Source organism: Thalia democratica, chromosome 1 (genome assembly GCF_965202585.1).
Source record: "Thalia democratica chromosome 1, ktThaDemo2.hap1.1, whole genome shotgun sequence".
Classification (NCBI taxonomy): Eukaryota; Metazoa; Chordata; class Thaliacea; order Salpida; family Salpidae; genus Thalia; species Thalia democratica.
This window is the reverse complement of record NC_139165.1, coordinates 85269704-85291536: the sequence shown is the minus strand read 5'-3', so window position 1 is coordinate 85291536 and position 21833 is coordinate 85269704. Positions and strand designations below refer to the sequence as shown.

Below are 21833 nucleotides of genomic sequence, written 5' to 3'. Positions count from 1 at the left end.
AACTGATAACTAAGCTTGTTATGTACCAAAAATCCGTAGTAAATTTTAACATTCGAGAACTTATTAACTCAAAGAATTTAAAACTCCATTTATAAATGTTTGAAATTAAGTGTTTTCTATGACTATGTTCTAATTTTTTTTATAGATTTTTGTTTAACTAAAAATATATATAAAACTTGTATTACTTTGTTGATATAAACTGCTATGCAATACAAATATACTTAGGTTGTTAATAATACTACAATAAATATATAACAAAAACAAGCATCAATACCTATATCTTTTTATAAATATGAAACTACATTTTAAAACATTATGTATACACACGAATAAGTTTACTATTGTGTTCCTTCAAAGCATTCAACTTTTGTTTTCCTCGGAAATCTTACTGGGGTGAACTCGTTTAGATCCCTCGTAATTCGTTTCTCACAACTCATTTTAAATTGCCAACACCTATATAGTTTTAAAAATCACAGGTTTTCTACATACTATGTTAAACAAATAAAACAAGACACTAAAGTTTTTAAAAAATCTATGAAAAGCTAGATAAATTCTGAAAAATTTTTCTTAATTACAACAAAGCTCTCAAAATACAATGATTGGAAAATTTTGCATTAAACAGATTATTATTAACGTCAATGACTAACACAAAGTTTTGTTTTAGTTTTGCAAGTAATTAAAATATTTTTACTTATTAAGCGAACCAAATCTATAATTTTTCAACATACTAGAATAACTTTTTGGCTATGTACATTTCTCTTAAATGTTACAAAATTTTTAGAACATCAAGCTTTCTAGATATTTATAGTTAAGAATATCTACTCATTTGACTACTCAGTTTAAAGCGTAACCTTACAACTCTTTTGAAACTTAAAAACATAACAACAGTAATGATTTTTTTCGAAACTTTGAATAATTTTCATACAGCTTACTTATTTTTTTCCTTTGGACACTAAAGCTTTATTTTAAGCTAATACTATTAAAAAAATAGTATCTATTAATTTCTTTAGTTCAAAGAATTTATCAAGCGTACTTCTTTAAGCAAGTTTGATGATAATAATTGTCAGTAGTAAAACATTTATTTAAACCAATAATAAGTTCACTAATTCTTAAATTATGAAAATACCTTTATTTACTACTAAATTAACTATTTTTTGATAAAGCATTATTTGTCGGTTTTGTGACTATGCAATCATAGTTTTAGTTATTTCTTTGTATCTCGTTAATATTTTATGATCGAATTACTTTTATTTTAATAGTTTTGGATAATATGACAATGAAAAGTTAAATAAAGTTAGTTTATTTTATATGTTAGTTGTGAGTAAAATCTTTTAACCATCAAATTTAGCCTTTAAGAACATACTTTATTCATACACTTTTTAATTTATTTTACTCGATAAATATTTACAGGTAAGTTACACCCATATGCATTACTTTAAATTAAACTTAATTGAGAAATTTGTATTGAAATTTGAATAAACTATATGAAAATATAATATAATCACAAAAGAATATCTAATAAATTTAATTTTATACTCTACTTATATGGGTAAATGTCTTAAATAAAACTAGTTAGTTATTCGTGAGTAAATTTTCAATTCTTATTTGGTTTATAAGTTCATAAGTATTTTTTTATATCCTATTTATAATTTCTTTGTATCATGTCATGATTGATTATAAATATGACATTTTATGTGGAGTAAAACTCAATCTTATCGAAATAAAGAACTTATTTTACATATACTATCTATACATTCTTTTATTACATTTATAACCCTAATGGTAATAAATTTTTTATTAAGTAGTTGTCTAAAAACAGTTCATTAGCACAATTTTCTTTTACATCAAACTTTTAATGTTAACACTTGAAAATTTAAGATTAAAGTTTTTTTTTGAAAAAGCTTTTCTAAAAAATATATAATTTCTAAAAATATCCAATTAAACAACAATATAATTTAAATAACATTTTTTTTTTTAATGACAAATGTTACTAAAACTAATACTTTTTTATACTTTTCAAGTATTTCAAATTTTTTTAAAAAGCGCTACGCACGAACGATAAAACTCTAGGTAAAAATACGGCTTGAAAGACAGTGTAGCGATATTCAAGCAAAACCATTGATAATTTACTAAAAGTTACAATCATAATTTGAAAATGTTAAAAAATTAATAAAAAACTATTTAGTCTTGTATAAACCAAATGGTACATAAAAATTTTGACAAAAAAAGTTATTTTTAGGCCACTTAATATGAAATACATTGGTTTCAACTATTTTAACTTAAGTCTTGTACAGAAAAACTTTATTAAATTGAATTGTTTTTTGATTTTAACCTCATAATTAAATAATTTACTAGAAGATAATACAAGGCAAAAAAATTTTATTACATAGTTCCTATTTATAACAAATTTATAAGAAAATTAATACTTTTGACAAAGTACAATATTTTGTAATTTGTATACTAAAAGTACTTTGTTTTCATAAAAATAAACGAGAATATGAGAACATGAACTTAAGCATATGATTATTATTTTAAAATATTGTTGTTGTTAATGCCAAAGAAAAGAAATCTTTTGTATAAAGTTTAAAAAATTTTAAAAATATTGTAGTCTTAATTTAAGTACGAGTATACACAATAAAAGGCTAAAAATTTAATAAAAGACATTAACTGCAAAATTCGTACTTCTCATGAACTATTTCGATGTAATTATAGTCAAAACCTAAAAAATATATAATGTTTGATCATTTGTTTACTATTCAATGCAGTTTCGATCGGACATTTTATACAAATATGTTTTAACTTTTTAACACTGCCTCTACAATGAGCAAATATTTGCGTTGGTGAAGTCACAATAAGCCTCGACTCACATTGTAAATTGTCAATATCCGCTGAAACTGACATAAATTTTATTTTATTACTTTGTCAAAACGTGGAAAGAATCACTTTTTGTTTGATCAACTATTAAAATTCTATAATCATCGAAGTTCATCATATTAAATTATTAGCAAAGGTTTCATTGTTACTTTTCAGCTGTTAGTAAGTTACGCGGACGAATGTTAGATAATAATGTTAGACATTAATAAAAAAAGTTAGATTTTGACTCTAAGTAGAATTAAAGATATACAACAAAATGAATTTTTATGAAAACTAGCTAAAGAAAACGAGAAAAATAATTTGCAAATGTAAATAATATAACTGTTGTATGCACAAGTTTAACTGAACAACTTTTTTTAATTTTATTGTTTTCAAAAGATAGGTGTTATTTGATTTCTAATATTAAAAACTAAACATTTTTTGTCTATTGTACTTTTGTTTTCTTTTTTAAAAAGAAAACAAACTCAAATTCACGATCTTCAAAAAGTTTAAGAACTACAAGTAAACACACTTCTAAGTAAATAATTATTAAAAGCAATAATTTAGCAGTTTTACAATTTTATATTTGTAAAAATTACCACTTTGTAAAGTTCATATACATTTACGTTTATAAACGGAGTATAAATATATCCGTCAACTTAAAAAATGCATTTCAACTCGTAATCACAAATTTAAAGTTTAATTTGTGCCAGTGACCTCTGTATATATCTTAAACACTTGTTTAACTTTTTTAAAGTCTAATAAAGAAACATTTCATTTACGAAAGAAACTTGAAGCCTGTGTTTAGCAAGGTGATTGTATGGTAGCTAGGTGCTTATTTTTGTATGCTATCTCGCACGACCCAGTGTTACTTTTATTGACCTGTTAAACTTTTACCCAAAAGTTTATGTGCGCTAGTTCACATGTTTCAATGTGTGTTTATAAAACAAAGTTTAAACTTTTTCGGTTGAAATTTTTTGCAAAAAATCTTACATTTACTTTTTAGAGTATAAAGTTTTGAATGAAATAGAGTATAAGTTTTCTATAATATTTTTTAACTTGCGTGTTAAGTAAAAAAATAATAGTAAAAAGTAATTTTTTGAAATATTTTATTTACTAGCTTTAATTTTTTTTTTAAACTACCTTGTATGAATAAGTGAAAGTTAAAGTTGTAAAATATTTAAATCCACAATCTTTTAAAAGTTTTCAGAATAAAAATTACGTCAAGAGTCTTATCAAAATTTTAAACGACCTTATCAAAGCTTCAATTTATATTTTAAATAAAGTTTTAATATAAGATATGTAATACATAACAATCTAAAAACTAGAAGATACATTCGGTAACAAGCATATTTTTGAACTTTCAAAGAGATGTTTATAGTTTCGTCATTCCATATTTATATGAAAAGTTTCATAACGTAAAAGCTTTTGAATTCAAAGTTAAAGTCTTTAAAAATAGTTTAATATATCTTTGAAGTTATCTAAAGTCAAAAATATTACTTTAAAGATGTATAGCAAAGTATTTTATACTTTTTCATAATTTAAAAACTTTGCTAAGCACTGTAAAAGTTAAGTTAGTAAATTATTAAAAAACAAAACAAGTTTAAAACAAACTTAATGCTTTAATATTTACTTAGTATAGTTTTGACTTATATTTCATCTACTTCAATTAAAGCTTTCTAACATCTTTAAAAGACAAAAAAAAAAACTTTAGCACGAAATAGTTGTGCTTAAATCACATCTACTATTGTAATTAAAAAAACTTAATTTTAAATTGATAAAAGTTTTAACTGTTTTAGTTTTTGAATTCTGCTTTAACAAATTCTAGAATGAGTTATTAAGTTATTTGTAATATTAATTTAAAACAATATGTTGGTCAATCTGTCAACTGCAACTAAAATTTAGAAAATTGGAAAAAAAAACTTTTTTAATCAATTTTCTTAAACGGTACTCATAGATTTTTTATAATTCTTTTTATGATTATAATGTCCAGATTTCTCTTAAAATTAAGTTAAGTTTAGTTATTGATTGTTGTTATTAAATATACTGGTTAGTAGTATATTGAGTTACAATTAATTTTGAACAAGTAATTATTACATGTGTAAGTAAAAACTAGTTTTAAATAGATTAATACACTTTTGAATATAAGCTTTGATAAAAACGTTCAGTGTTAAAATTGATATTTTTGAAATCAAGCATGTAATACTTTTTAAGCAGCTAAAAAGTTCATGATAAAGACAGATGCTGAAGTCACTGATGCGAATCGGACGCAACCATCCATCAACAAGTCAAAATAAGGGGTCAAATTACAATAAAAGGGGGGTCAAACCGCATTAAAGGGGCACCAGTGGCAAACATAAGGGGAGAATCTCCAACAAAGAAAAACTTTTCGACCTTACATTAGCTATCTTATCTGTTTCGAACAGAAAAGTTGTGTACGAGGCCACACAGCGCGAATAAACGGAAAGCAACTTTTACTTCTTCCCCGCTGCAGGTGCCGTTTCGAGTGTGATGTATGCGCGGTAGAACGAGTTATGCTGAAAATTTCGTTTCGAGTCGGTAAATTTTATGTGCGTAATTAATCACCCCCATGTAGTCTGTCATAATGAGATTTTTTAACGAGTGGTAACGAATAGTAAAAGTTTTCTGTTTAAAATAAACTTGTTTTGTAATTACTGAACAGTTTAGCATTTGTATTTTCATAAATCGTAATTTAAAAAAAATTAGTTATAATTAGCTAAGTTTTTTTTCAAAGTATTTGACTTCTTGGCACAAATAATTGTTTGTAAAGGATTTTATTAAAGAAAATTACTTATACAATTGTCACTAGCTATTAAAAATAGTTAAAATATAAGAATTTCTGAGTAAGTTTAGTTTCTCTTTCGTTATTGGATTTAGTAATATAAGTTTGTAACCAAGGTCTTTTATTTTTTCTTAGAAGTAACTTTAGATTTATTTTGTTGTTCTTCAAATTGCGTTTGGTAAAACTTTATTTTAAACTACAAACATTTTTATGAAGAGTTCAAGATTTTATTACGCCTTAGTAGTAGACGGTTTGCAAACGCCAACAAAAATTTATTTTTTTCTTAAAAAGTGTTGTAGTGCATACTAAATCACTAAGTTATATTGATTATAAATATAATTTGTATATTATATTTTGGATAATAGTTTATTACTGAAAAAAAATTAAAGCCGTTAAAACAGTTGTGGCTAAAAAAATTTAATAGATTATTTTTCTTTGAGCTTCGAAACTTAAACTTATTCTTGCTTTCAAAAACAACAGTAACGTGTTCCTACAAATCCTTGAGATGAACTTAAAACAAACTTTGCTGTTTAATTTCAAAGCGTCGACCTTTATGAAATTTCATTTGTTTCAATGCAACCTTTATGTAACCTGTTGCTACCTGCTGTTGTTTGCACAGAGTGCGAGAGACACGCCGTTCGTGTTTTGTTGACTTTTGCGCGAATTACAATTGCTGGATCGAAAAGGGTTTTTATCACTGAAACCTTCAAAAGTGTTCATGATAACTGTTTGATTTTGCACGTTAATAATTTTTAGAATCAAGTACTTGTAAAAAAACTGTTCTTTAAAGTAATGGAACTAATTGAAAAAATTAACAATTTGTTACAATTAGTTTTGGAACAAACTTTAAATTTTCAGCGTTAAAGTATTCTGTCGAACCATTGAATATATATAGAATAAAACCTAACTTATATAATTAACTTACAAATAAAACTGAAACATCTTTATCAATTTACTTTTTTTGTTTGTTTTTAGATAAGTTTATTATATTGCTTTAAAACTGAAATAGTTTATTTTTGAACGTTGTTGAGACTTTTAAAAATATTACTTTTTTATAGTTAAAACTAATACCCGCAGCCTTTTAGTATGTGAGCAGGTTTTAAACCAAACTTAACGTGTATTAATCTCCCATGCTTTTTATTATTTTTGTGCAATGTAAATAAAATAAAAAATTTTTAACCACTTATACCAGTTTTCAGTTTCATTTTATAACATTAGTAAAGCTAAATTATTTAAGTTTTTAAAAATAGTTATTATAACTACAAATTATTATAACTACAAATAACTTTTTAAAACTTGTATAACTTAATTTTTAAACTTATGCAGTGCTATATTTTTAAATAAAACTTTATTAATACATTTCATTTTACAAAAAGACGATTGTCTTACACTTATTTAAAATGTTTTTCACTATTATTTTTATCAGATATGTTAGTTTTTTTTAAAGGATTTAAACTCTAATTAGACAAGCTAAATAAGAGGCAATATTTATGATTTCAGGTTTACCGGTATTTTTAAAATAAAAAGTAACAAATTAAATTTAACTAGAGCTTAGATATTTACTTGATTGTGCTCAAACTGAAACTTCTAAATATACTAATAGTTAGGTTGACAAAATAAACCAGTATAAGACTACACCGGTTAGAATGTAATTTAAAAACACGTTTGTTTCTATTAATTTATTACAACGAAGTTGACACAAAGTTCGAAAAATAAAACAAAATAAATACAATTGAGTTGTTTTTAAAACTTAATTTAAGAAGCAAATTTATTCAAAGCCTAAGTAAACTTAATCACATTATGTTATAAAGCTTCTTGTACTCATTATTCAGTAACTTGGCATTTTATTATATATTCAAAAGCACTTTAAAATTCTTCCAAACACAAACTTTTGACGTTTTTAAAATATTGTAAAAAAAACTTTATTAGAATTTTTATGCTTTCATTACTAAAAAAGCATACTAAAAATGGTGCAGGGTAAAAATAAATAACAAAAATTTTTATTCATAAAAATAATCTTTACATACATCATTAGATAAATTTAAATTTCTTCAAGTTTAACATAATCAAAATACTAAAACGTATTCTAGTATCATCAGATATAAAAAAGATAAACTAGTTTAAAATCCTAAAAAGATAAAATACTATATAAGCAATTCATGGCAATTAAATATTAAAATAAACATAAGGTCAAAATTTACAAGACTTAGTCAAATCCAATTTAATTATACACCAAATACACAAGTTCTCATTATAGTCATAAGACTGTTCAAATAATTTACATTTGATGCAAGAAAGACTCTGTTGTTTCAATCTTGCTTTATGTAGTTTGAATAAACTTGTTTCAAACGTTTTGCTTCCGAAAAGTCTTTCTTTGGGGACTTTTTCTGTAATTTAGGTTTCTCCTCGTTTCTCAGGAGCATTTCAGACACCAGAGGGGGCATGGTCTCCGTTGGAACTTCGGAATTGACCGAGTGAACCCTTTCGGAACCTGAAAAGTTTATTTTTTAGTTATAATCTTAATTTTTAGATACATTTAATTAAATTTACTTGTTAGTTATTTTTAGTCAACAGTTTAAATGAACTTCTTTTAAACTAAATACTGTTTTTATTGGTTTCAATTTTTAAAGATAGTCGGTTATTTTTCAACAAAATTTTTAGATACTTGTATTTAAAAAGTTTTTTTTTTACCTATTCAAACAACGTATTAAAAATCTATGTAAATGAGTTATACTTAATAGTTTACAAACATATTCGTCGTATATCTAAAGCTGTTGCTGAATATAATTCATTTATGAATACTTTTTATCTATGGGACATTAGACTAAGGAGATAAAACTATTGAAGCTACATACTAGGCTATAATAAAATTGTCTGTAATAGATTACGTTAACTTTTGCTATTACTATCATTTAGTTGTTAAAGCAATTAAGAGATGATTAGTTTGATCATCAAAGAAAAAGAAACGTTTTAAAAATAAATTCTGTGAAATTTATTTATTAAAATACTTACATTTTTTGACCAAAAACTTAAACTGCTTTTTATTATAACAGTTTTTAGTGATATTTAAATTTTTCAACAAAAATTTACTGATTGTACTAAATATTTTTAAGCATGTTTGAATAGCACAAAGCTGTTCTAATACTTCTTAAACAGTTTTACCACTCGGAATATTAGCGACATTGATTATATAATATCTTAATTTGTTTCACTGTTTAGTTCAGCCACAAGAAATTTGCACAAATTTTCCAACAAAACATACAACTGCATGAACTGTTCAAACTTAAAAATAAATATGAGCTGCAGAAGTCAATTAAGTGTGCATTAAAAAAACAAATTGGTGTTGTTCGAATTTGTACGACAGCTTGTTGTTGTCCAGCTAACACAGAGAGATGTATCGACTGAGAACTTGTTTGAACTCCAGCGGCCAATCAAAGTTATCAGAACATCGAGCTTAAACTCGGTTGACTTGAGCGTAGTTTGGAATTTGTCATGCAGGCTTTTAATTTAAGCTATTAACAATAGTGAATAACTTTTCCAGTTTTTATATAAACATTTATAAGTTTTTATCCAGAAGAAGAAATATAGTAAACTATCTAACTAAATATTTACGATTAACAGATAGTTTTAATTAACCACAATTAAAATAATCTAAATACTTACCAGTTGTTTGTTTATCATAAAAAAGTTAAGTTCATGATGAGTTATAATTGGGTATTTTGGTCGGGTAGGTGATATAAGTTTCCATGTTTTATAACTACATAAATGTTTGTGTAGTTCGACTTAAAACAATTTTTTTAAATATGAAAACAGAAAATGCACGTATGAAATTGCTTTTAACAGACGTACTAACGTATTAGTGCGCAAGGGAAATATTAAAATTTTTTGCAAAAAAAATCAAAACAAAATACGTTTAAACCCAGTCTTAGCTTTTAACTAGACAGTTCAGAAATGAATGATTAAAGGCAAACAAAATCCAACAGACAGCGCATGAATTATTAATATTGAATATTCAGACTGAAAATATTTAACAGCAGTGTATTAAAAGGTCACACGGCAATATACTGAAAGGTCGCGTATAAAAGGCCGCGCAAAAGGTCGCCTGAAATTGAAATGAAAAATTTAAAACTCTATGACATGACATGAACTTTTAGTCTGAATGACAAGAAAATTTTTGTAAAAATTCAGCAGCAGTAAGTAAACTTCTTTTAAAGGTTAACAAAAAGCGTTTTTATCAGTAAATTTTCCATTCTGACTGAAGTTAAACTAAATAGAAGTTAATGAACCATTTTAATAAAGGTTTTGGTTATAGATTTCAAGCTAAAAACAAACCTCAATTTCAAAGTATAGTTATTTTAACAATTTAATTACTTTGTATTAAAAATATTAACTTTCTACTCATTTATTTTTATATTGGGCACCTTAATTTTTTAATCTGTGTTAGTTTACAAAAGATAAAAATGTTATTAATGACTTATTAAAATCAACATACCTCTCATACTGATGGTGCGAAGATCGTAAATCTTCATCAGGAGCTTCGGGTAAACCACCGGACAAAACGGTCTTTTCTTCCTCGAGTAAATTTTCAGCGCCCTCAGCAGCGGCTCCTGAATCTTCTCGATTTTTTCAGCATCATCAAGATCGTTATGGTCTGTTTAGATTAAAAAGTTTTTTGTTTGATTTTGTGTTTATAGTTTTTAAACGTTTTTTTTTTTGCTGAATTTGTAAAATTCAGCAAACTTGAATGTAAAAAGCATTTATTAAACGATCGTAAAATGATTTTTTTTGATGACGTACAAAAAATAACAAAAAAAAAATTCATCAGTCATGTACAAACGCAAAACACTAAACAAAACTTTTGTAAAACTTACAGTCTGTATAATACGCAAGGAAGTATAAAACTGCAAAACGTACCGGGACAAGTGATGCATATCGCGCTCAGCAGGCCCACCTCCGTGTCGTCGACGTTCAGCGGGAGCAGCCGCCTGGCGAAGTCGTACACCTGTGACGTCATCACCCCGAACCCGCACCTCCTCATCTGGTCCCTGTTGAGGGTCAGGCCGTCGCTCAGCGTCATCGTGTCGTTGGCCACGTCGTACCGCGTGCACAACCGCAACACCTGCGTGACGTAATAATTCTGTGACGTCATGTTGTCAAGGTTGTTCGGTAAACCGTTTTTATTGAAACAGTTTTAAAAATGTACGTATCTTGAACAAATTAAGTAAAATTAAATGTGACTAAAAAAGAGTGTGAAGTAATAATGTCAAGTTTTACTGTTGAATTAATCCTATAATTAAATCACTATATTTGTTAAAATAAAAGCAAACATTGTTGCTTTCACAAATTATTAACGCTTACTTTTAGGTCATATAATCCAGCTATGATGTTTAACAAACTAAAATTCATTTATTTTATTCTTTTTAAGTTATTAAGTTATTGAACATAAACAAGCTAAAGAATTGTTTAGCTTAACTAAACAGAAGAATTTAAGTGTGTTTGTTTCGTTGGCATTACTACAAAAGAGTTTAATGTTTAATCATTTAAAATATGTAATAGAAAGCTTGCTGTAAAGTTAATAGGTTTAGTGCTTTCAATTAGCCAATAATTGTTCTAGTTCAAAGGTAGTTTTAAGTACTTTGAATTTTTATCAACAACAAAAGAAAGTAATTAAATAATGTAAGCTAACACAAGTAAACAACTTTCATAGTTTAATTGTTTTTAAATAAAGTTATACAGTTTTATATAAATTTCAACAAATAATTATATTAATAAATATTGTTTACATCAACTTTTTACAGAAAGTTTTTATTACCCAACAGTCACTAAAACAAATAGAATTAATAATTTAATCGTTTTAACTGCTTAAAGACCTAGCTATTTTATCAACTAAGCTAGTCGCATTTTGTAGTAATACATGATACTATTAGATTATTTACAAGAAGTAATAAAAAATAGTAATTTAAGTTTCAAAGAGTTAAGTTGTCTCTAACAATATACAAGGCTATGTTTTTATATGATTTGTGATAGTACTGTTTATTACCGGACATTTTTATCTTAATTGTTTAAAATACTGAAAAAAAAACAATCTCATGTTTAAACTTCAACTAACCAGTACATCCATGCTGGCTCTCTTGATCAACACAATCTTGTCGTTGGTGCTCAATGTTTCGAAGCCGGGAATTTCCCTTGCAAAGTAAACAATTTTCTCAATACACTTGCTGCTCCTGTCGCTGAACTCTTTCCACAGATCCAAGTCCGTCTTCTTTTCATCTTTGTCCTCAGTCACATTGTCTGAATTCTGCTGGGCAAGTAATTAAGGTTATTTAAAAAGCGTTGTTTTGTAGGTATGCAACTTTTGTAACAAAGTTGTTTTGTGACAAAAAATTGTAAAATTATAGTTATTTTTGATTGTTTTTAAAGGTTTTAAATGTTTTTAGTCAGAAGATTATTGTACATTATACTATTATTATTTACAAACGTATTTTTTTTTATAATTATCTAACAATTAATAACTTTAACAAATGCAAATTTGTTTTTAGAATTCACAATAATAACTAATGTTTACATTAAGTGTTTATGTTAAACATTTTACTAAAACTTATATAATATAATGTATAATTACGTATAATCAAATATTATTCGATGACTAATGACTACTTTTGACTTAGTAATAGTTTAAAACAGCACTGTGAACAACACTTGAATCTAATACAGGATTAGTGTTTATAAAAAAAACTTTTAGACTAACAGCACTTAAAACATTTGAATTTACTATAAATAAGTTTCCAAACGAAAAAAACTGGCTAGTAAGATGTTTTTCTTGAAACATCAAAAAACTATAGTTATTAATAACAGTTTATGGGAACTAAATTTAAACTTAAACAAACCTTTCAACTGGAACTAAATTTAAAGCTGACAAATTACGCCGAAGTAAATATTTTGCTTTGGATATAGTAAAAAGCAAGGTTGCAGTATTACAAAGATTAATTTATTCTTGTTGTTGTTTAAGTTTAAATGAGTTTTATTCTTCGGTCATAAAAACTGATTGCAATTTATAAACCCAAACCATGTTTCTAACATAACTTCGCAATCTATTTTATTGTTTTTCAAGTTCAGTTAAGTTAATTTTCAAAAGCTACTGAAAACTAAAGACAGGGGTTTTTATTAGTCGTAAAAACTATAGTTATATCTTAATAGTTCAAACTGACAAAAAACATTCATTAATTTTACATTATATTAGTAAAGTTTGTAATTGCGTTTAAGAACTAGTAGCAAAGTTTTAAAGTTTTTTTTCAAAATTTCTACTTATTATTGATTTCCATTTATGTATTTAGTACAATTTTTTAATAAGTAATTGTTAAAACACGAACTACATTGAAATTTAATCAAGTAATGTTACACATGTAAAAGTTCCATATACGATATAACAGGTGCAAAAAGTCATCAAAAACTGTAGTGCGTAGCATGAGGTACAAACTTATGTTAAAAGGCGAGTTTTTTTCTGAAAATCAATTGTTTGATTTAGCAGAAATTATGTTGGAAGTTTATGTACATAAACGCTCACACGTGCTGTGAAGTGTTATATAAATATCAATAGGTCGTCACGTTCACTGAAGGTCAGCAACACAGGCTGTAAAATGTTTCAAGGTTTAAAATTTGGATTATTGCTTTATGACATATACATAAGGGTAGATTGTATGTTACGTATGGTTGTTGCTTACAATCTTTTAAGACTTTTTATTAGTTTTAAAAATTTATTGATTCGCTTGCACAACAATAAATATATGTTTTAAAAGAATATGCTTTTAAAATATACTTAATACTTTTTTTTATAATTAGTGATTGATAAGCTTTATTGCATACAAAGCTGCGTTAAAAAAAGTAACTGGTTTAAATAAAATATGGTAAGTAGCTTCTAAATTACGAATTTTGCTAAAATGAATGTACTAAATATAATTTCCATCAGCAAATATGTAGAAACCTAGGTTTTTGCTTATATAAGCAAAAAAAGTTTAAATTGTTTTCGAATTGCGCAGCTAAAAATAAAAAAATTACTTATGACGAATTTTTTGAAAACAGTAAAAGTTAAACTTTGTTACTTGTATTATTTTTTCAAGTTGATTTTTTCTAGAGTGACAGTTTAAAATACTTGTAAAAATAATTTACATACTGTGTAATGCTTAAAAGTACAATACAAGTTTAATCATCAGTTGTAACCTTTGTACACCCAAAACTTGCTTATTCGAACAAGTTTTTGAAAAAGTTACATAATTTGTGTAATTAGACCAGTTTAATTTTATTACTTTTGTAAACCGATAAGTAACCTTTTCTTACGTATATAATTTAAGCTTTTTGTTCTAATACTTAGTTAATACACTTTTTTTTAAAGTTTCAAGAGCTTTTTCAACCTATTAAGTAAAATTTTTACTTAAAGTAGTTTTGGTTTTTAACTTACTAAAACTTAAACCTTACTTAGCGTTGTATCTCGCTTAAGTTTTTTTTTGAAAATTTAAACTTTCAAGACCTAATAGCAACATTTTGTTGTTTAAAAATAGCTAATTGAATAACATTATAATCACCAAAGTAATCAGATACAGACGATTAAACCGTTAACAGTGTGTAAAGAAAAAAACATTTTGTTTTAAAATAACTTGACTAAAATTTGTTTATATAGTAATTTTCACGACTTAATTACATTTGATTATATACTAAACAGCAAATTGATATATTTATAATTCATGGTGGCTATTTTAGCAATTAAGTTACAACAAGCATTACACATTCAATCATGACGTAAGAAAAAAGGATGAAACATATTCTTTTTTTAAACAGTTTTAATACTTTTTTCTACAACTCTAAACAGCTAAATACTTTTTGGCAGGTTAGGCAAACTGTAGCCCACAAAGCAAAAATTTATGGTCCGCGATGTAACTTATAAGCTAAAAACATAATTTTTAAAAGAAATATGATAACATATTTTTTTCTGGTCAAAACTTATAATCATTCGGTAAGTTGAGATATTAATAAGTATTAAAGCTTTTTTGTTGCTAATTGTATTACAACTTAAGTAAAAATTCCTATACTTGTAATTTATTATTTGAATCAGTTTAAATAACTGCGGCCTGCGGAAGACTTTTATATATAAGCACGAGTCACAAGTAAATTTTTCAAAAAAAATTTGTCTTTTTCTATTAAAACCATACCGACCCTGCTGCATTATAGTTTATAAAAATCTTTTGTATACTTGTATTGTTCAAATTCTTGTTAGCGTAAAGTTTGCTCTATAAAATATTACGAGCCATACAAGTATAATAAAGTTTTACTCGTTAAACTAAAACTAAGCGTTGACTAAAATAAAATAAATTAAAACCAAAGTTTAGACTTTAAATAGAATACTTGAAAGTATTTGATGTAAACAATCATCCCAAACGCATTGCATATTTGATATTGTTATACAAGTTATGTAAATGAATTATAAACTAACGCACACAAAAATATGAGTCACACTTTTATACTGAAAACTCTAACATATTTTACGAGCAATCAGGTCAAATCTCACAAACTTTGATGCTAAAAGTATCTGCTGTATATGATGTAAATTAAAATTAAACTAACATAGCAGAACTTTGTGATCTGGTTCAGGTTGGGCGAAGTGGCCTTGTGCGCTCGAGTGATGACGTCAACCACCGACGTCACTTCCGACGGGATTTCGCGCGGGAAGATCTCGCTCGTCGCGCTCGGGTTGAGCTGCTTGACGTTGGAGTACAGCTTCTTGCAGTTCTTCAGCTTGACCAGGTTGGCGGCGGTGGACTTCTCCTTGCCCCGCTTCCTGTGCCCGTCGTTTCGAACCGCTGTTTAGGTTTTTTAATGTAAAAATGAGCAATAAGTTGTGTTACTAATGCGTTCTTTTTATCCCTTTGAAGGTATTTTATTTGCAGTTTCAAGTTTAATAGATCATACAATATATAAAATTCAATAAATAAAATTTTTGTTTCAATAGCTTCGTAGAAAGTTTAAAATTCATCTAAGAAGTGTTATAAATAGCTTAATGTTTTTTAGAAAATAATTATTTCATTTTCCATCTTAACTTTTTCAAACATTTAAACAAACTGACATTCTTTCAGCATTCCGACTTCGAGACATTTTTGCAGCCTGCAAAACTGACACCTGCTTCTGGTTTCCCTGGTGATGGGACAGCACTTCTTTCTGTGACAACTGTACTTTGCCTTCTTCTGTATTGACCTTCTGAAGAAACCCTGTGCAAGTTTGAACAAAATTTTGTTACAAGTTACATTATCAAGGCTTTAAGACTTCCATGCAGAACTAAACTAAAAAGCTTAATGATTGATAGTTTAGTCAGAAAATAGATTAAAGTGATATAGTGAAGATATTATAGTGATAATCGACCTTCTGATAACCCTTTGTAATTTAGAATGATATCAGAGTAATGTCTTATAGCATGTAATACAAGTAAAACTTTTATGCTAAGCTATACTATACACTCCAAAAGATAAGTTTGACATTTTGCTTTGATAAAGTGATATTAATTAAAAGACATTACTGTTTTGCAACGAAAATTATAGTACTTATTTTACTTTGTTTTGAGCATAGTTTTAGTAATAAAAAAATGCTAAGAAACATTCGAGATGTATACTAAGAAAAATAAACTACTAACCAAATTAGTTGTAATTAAAAGGTCAAATAAACTAAAGTTTTAAAACATGCATAAGTTTTGTTGCAAATCACGAAAATTAAACACGTTAAAATTTCCACACTTAATTGAAAACAACTTAAAAGAACAACGTTTAAAAGTATTATTTAAACGAAGTGTTTACTAAACGTAAAAAACAATACAATTAATCATTAACTTATTTCCATTCAAATAAGTAACCGAAAAAAAAAAAGAAAATGCAAGTTATATAACACTTGTGTTAATCCTAACGTTTTCTCCAAAGTTAGCAACTTTGTTTTTGAATATGAAAAAAATAAATGTTTCAAAACTAACCAATTAAAAACGGTAACATTATACGCGACAAAACAAACCGAGCTTTAATTGGCGAGTTTATCTAAGTCCACACGAAAAACGCACACGTTTTAAATTCCAACTTTGCAAAGTAAACAGAAGCGGCTTTCGAACTAAGACAAAGTAGAACAACAACATTTTCGAGAATTGAAAGCCCACCTAAGAACGAATTATTCACACGTTGGAATTTTGCTTTTAAAAGCGTTTTAATTTTTGAGCGCAGAAAAACATATGTTGCGCCACCAAAAATCAGCCGTTAGCAAGTTTTAATGCACAGAAAAATGCTTTCGCACTTAACATTTTTTCGCACCGTTTTTCGGTCGTAAAGCTGAAAATAACCAAATTTGTTCAACCTCGTTTGAGATTTGGTCGGGTTTTATTGCGGTGCGCTGTGAAAAGCGACAAGTTAAATGCAGCGGGTAATAGGTTTGAACTTGAAAGCGACATTTAATAGCGCCTTTTTTACAGAGGCGAAATCGAATGTTATGCTCAGAATTAACACAGAAATAATTGGATAAAAGCAATTTTTGTCGTTTGCACACCAAGCTGTAATTATTTTGTATAAGGATAAAAAAAAGTACTTAATGTTTTTATCTAACTCTTAAAGTTTATTTCAAAACTGCAACACAGATAATAATAAACTGTTTAACTTTTTTAACTTTCAGTTTTCAGCTGTCCCAAAGTAGCTTGAGGTAATGATGATTAAATGCTTTAAAAAAACAATGTTTCTCTTTTTATTGAACTTTGAAAAGAAGTTCATCTTAAAATAACAACAATGGAAATCAAGCCTTTATTTTCTTAAAGTTTAGCTAGGTTTGCGCAGTGCGATTGAGTTTTCCTGCTTTTTATTTTTAATTGAGGGCATTTTTACCACTTTTCGACTTAGAGAAAAATGTATAACTTTGCTACCGACTAATACAAAAGTAACCTTAATCAATACTAGCTGAACTTTACTAATCTAATGTTAATAATCAAAAGAAAAGCATAACAAATTTAAAGCTGCAAGTAGAAGGGAGTGTTTTTGAAAGAAATGATAATGTCAAAACTAGATTTGCTGTCAGTTTTTTCAACATTATTTAGCAATATGAGTAGTATTTGGTCGTAAGTAATGCCTTAAATTTCAATACGCAACAACGTAACCAAGTTATATAAGAAAGAACATTCAGCACAAAAAACTGTTAAGGTAACAATCAAACAAGCAAGTAAATTGCTACAAGTAAAAAGAATAAACTAAAAACCGGCAAAACACATTCAAAAGTTGGTGAGGCCAGTACACAGTCATTATGCTTCATTACTACCGTACAAGTCAACCGCATGCGCGCTCAAACAACCACATGTAAGCTTTCCGCCCTTCAGAAACAACAACTACCGTGTAAGTGTCGCATCGGAAAAAGTGAAAAGGAAAATCACACACACAATGGAATGCAATAAAGCGTAAGTTGATTTTAATGTCGCAAAAATTGCCGTGCTTGAACTTTTGGTTGAACGAGGTAATAACTTGAAATTGACTTGATATTAGCGACCCGAACACGAAATGCGACTACCTAATTTGGCTCAAAATGAAGTGTTTGAATTTGTAAGTGGAAAAAAAAGCTGCTTTCGTTGTAATTTGTTGCAAAACGTTTAAGAAAATTTTTTTTTAGCAGTCAGCATATATAATAAAGAATGCAAATTAAGCACTATCAGTTTTGTTTTGAAACAAAATAAAAATCTTAACTTGTTTTACCTACGACTAGCTTGTAATCTTTACTTATTAAAGTGGTTTTTTATGTTCAAGTTTTACTAAAAACGATAAAACTATAATCTCGGGTGTTAAATAAGTTTAAAAAAAAAATGAAAATATCAAAGCACCAAAAAAGTTTGCTTTATAGCTCTGAAATATCATTGTTTTTATATTTATGTTCTCAAGGCTGTAAAATCCCTCCTACAAATATATATTTGTTTATTTATTTTCAGTGGGAACGCAGAATGTTTTGAAAACATGTTTTATGAAAATGTTTGTTTTTATATTTGGAAGGAGTTGCATAACAAAACGAAAGTTGAGGGTTGTTTTGAAGTAAGAATAAAACTTTTTCGACAAAGTTTTTGTAAAAAAAATATTTACTACAGTTTTCAATGTTCAATTCTAAGTTTTATTTGGTTATTTAAGATGCATTATCATGTTGGTATTAGAGAATTTTTTTATACAAACTTAACTAAGTTAGCTAAGCTAAAGTTTTAAAAAAGCTATTGATACATTAGCATTAGGGCTTAAATTTACAATTTTAATGTTTGATGAAAACAAATTCAGTTATTTTATTAACAACCTAGCTCGGACTAGTAAAAGCTTTTACTTAGCAAAAGACAGAACTTAAACACATAAAGAAAGTTGACACAAATCTGATTTACTAGAATGTACTTTTATTAACTACAACGATGACACATTCACCTTCCGGTTTAGTTCTTTTGTAAATTTTTCTATGTGTGTACTCAGGGGTGAGACGATTGTATCTTGTTTGCTTTTTAATAAAGGTTTATTTGGTAGGAAGTGAAAAAAATTAGCACTGCGTTATAACACAAGCCAACTTCTTAAACACACAGTTAAAAAGTGCACACTAAACAAGAACGGAGTGCTCAAATTTATACTTGTAGCTGATTAACAAAAACTTAATCAAAAATTCAAACAACTTTATAATAAGAACCTTGCATCCCTCGCAGCTGGAAACTCCGTAGTGGTAACCCGACGACTTGTCGCCGCAAACCACGCACGGCTTGTACGTCCTCTTGCTCGATGACGTCACAGGTGACGTCATGGGAGGGGAGGGCGAGTTGTTGGGGAGGGAGGGCGGTGAGGAAGTGGTGGACGACACGCCCGAGTGGTTTTGCTGGAGGGCGAGCGGCGAAACTGTTGAAAATTAACTTTTTAATAATTATAAATTTAGATAACAATTTTTTAAGAAGTTTTAATTACAAAGACGCAATAAATTAATGTTTAACCTGATATTAATTCATAAGAATCTTACAATTTATGATTGACGTTGAAATAGAGTTTAGCTTTTTGTAAGGGTTTTTGTTCGCTTATTGTATTATTTCATGTGGTCTCGAAAAAAGGTTTTTAAACTTGAAGGTAAATACTTGTTAAAAGAATACTAATTTCATGTTTGTTTATAAAAAACATAATGTTTTTCTGATCTTAAAATCTTAACTACTATCTGATTTATTAACATAGAAAATACCTTTGAGAACTTATAAAAATGTAAAATGTAAATTAAACAAAAATAAATAAATTTAAAACGTACAAAGCCTCACTTGAGAGGCAAAATAACCCATTCTAAACTTTAAAAACAAACATTTAACTTTTCAGGCCTCGTATACCCGAGCATTAACGAATATTTTTAACCTCTGTAAACTAAAACTACAGGTAATCAAGACAAAGCGTCTCGTTTCAAAATTAATCATCATTAGCGAGGCCGGTTTAAACAAGCAGCAAATCGCCGCTTTCAGGCCAACTTTCTGTTGCAGGTCAAATGAGAGGCAATGAACCGTTAAGTGACATAATCAAACATCGGCTGGTTTATTGATGCGAGGCGCGATGCGTCTTTGCTTGTCTGCTTTTTCCCCTTTCTAACTGTTAATTTTTTTTTGTGGTGTGGAAGAAAATGAATCGCGCTTCGTTGTCGAAAGTTAAGCCTGATTGATGCGTTGACGTTACGCTCCATTAGAGCCACCAAAGTTGCGCTGTAGGCTCGATGAGGTGAAAGCGTAACTGATGTTTAATTACCAGCTCTTTCTTCGTGATGGTAAGTAAAGTTTTTTTTAACATTTTTGTCTAATAAAAGCTTTTTTAAAGTTTAAACTAATTTATTAAATTAATAAATTTTTGCGGTAGCAACAAAATGTTCCTAGCAATAACCTTGGTTCTTAAACTCTATGGTAGTTGAGTATTACACTTTTTTGTTAGTTCATACATTTGTTCATACATTTGCTATGCTATATTTGTTTAATAAAAAAACAAAAAAAAAAACTCTTGTTTACAAAGTTGTAGATTGATAATACGGTAAGAAAAATTGAATACACTCTTTAAGCATAGTCACATACTTTACTTGATAGATTTTTAAAAACAAACAAACAACCTATTTATTTTAAGACATTTATATTAATAAACATGTAACTCACAGGCGTTGGCGATGTAGTTGTGCATGGCGAAGTTCTGCTGGTAGCTGTTGAACTGCTGGCTGAACTGCATCATTCTGAGCAGCTCCTGCCTCTGCTGGTTCAGCTGCGCCTGCTTCTGCTGCTCCTGCAGGTTGTGCACCAGCAGCGCCCTCCGCATCAGCTCCTGGTAGCGAGCCACGTCGTTGATGCTCGGTGTGACGTCATTGGTGGCCTGGGGTTCCGACCCGGAGCTTGACTGTAATGATAAATAAATGAAACAAATTTTGAAAGTTATAATTAGTGCTGGTCTGAAACTATATAAAAACGAAACTAAGCTTAATTTAACTTAATATATTAGGATGATATATGTTTAGATTAATCCCACACTAAAAGCAGAAATTATTATCTTAAGCAAAATGAAAACTGATTATGAAAAGTATAAAACAAAATTACATTACAACAAGACACAATATTAATATTTTTGAAATGTTCAAAGTAGTTGTTTTTAATTTAAATGTATATTTATGTAGTCATTTTTTAAAAAGCATCTTTCATTAAACTTTTTTTCTAATTAACAAATAAGTGTTATTTCATTATAAACTTTAGTACAAATAAAATTTAATAAAAACTCTACTTAAACTTAACCGGAAACATTTCTTTTGTTAAGAGTAAAAACTTACCACTGAATCATTGAGATTTCGGTTTTTTTCTGGAGAAACACCATTCATGTTTGATGATTTATTTTATTCAAAGTAGCTGAAATTTAAGTTGAAACTATTATTTTGATTTATCTAAAAAGCTTTAAATAATGTACCATTTCTCTTTAAAATGCAAATAAAATCTTTAAAAGTAGTATATGTAGTTTATTAAAATGCTTACATAAGTACCTACAACAAATCTAAGAAATTAAGTAATCAATAAAAAGCTGTGTTGTACAGTATAATTTAAAATTATAACTATTTGTAGATATTATAAAGATTAAGTGTTGTAGTAATGTAGCTAGTTTTAACTTTTGTATTA

General features: G+C 27.6%; 1 protein-coding gene across 1 annotated transcript in view; it reads right to left on the bottom strand.

Annotated features, from left to right (window-relative positions):
- LOC145840590 (uncharacterized) overlaps positions 1-21570 on the bottom strand; it is a 37628-nt gene extending 16058 nt beyond the window's left edge. Inside the window, exons 1-9 of the mRNA XM_082947898.1 lie at positions 21494-21570; positions 20835-21069; positions 19361-19563; positions 15771-15912; positions 15272-15507; positions 11766-11954; positions 10571-10775; positions 10149-10307; positions 8007-8147 (exon numbers count right to left, since the gene is read on the bottom strand). Coding sequence (XP_082804024.1) covers positions 8007-8147; positions 10149-10307; positions 10571-10775; positions 11766-11954; positions 15272-15507; positions 15771-15912; positions 19361-19563; positions 20835-21069; positions 21494-21541 — 1558 coding nt within the window. The 5' untranslated portion in view covers positions 21542-21570. The remainder of the gene's footprint in view (positions 1-8006; positions 8148-10148; positions 10308-10570; positions 10776-11765; positions 11955-15271; positions 15508-15770; positions 15913-19360; positions 19564-20834; positions 21070-21493) is intronic.
- Between the last annotated feature and the right edge of the window lie 263 nt (positions 21571-21833).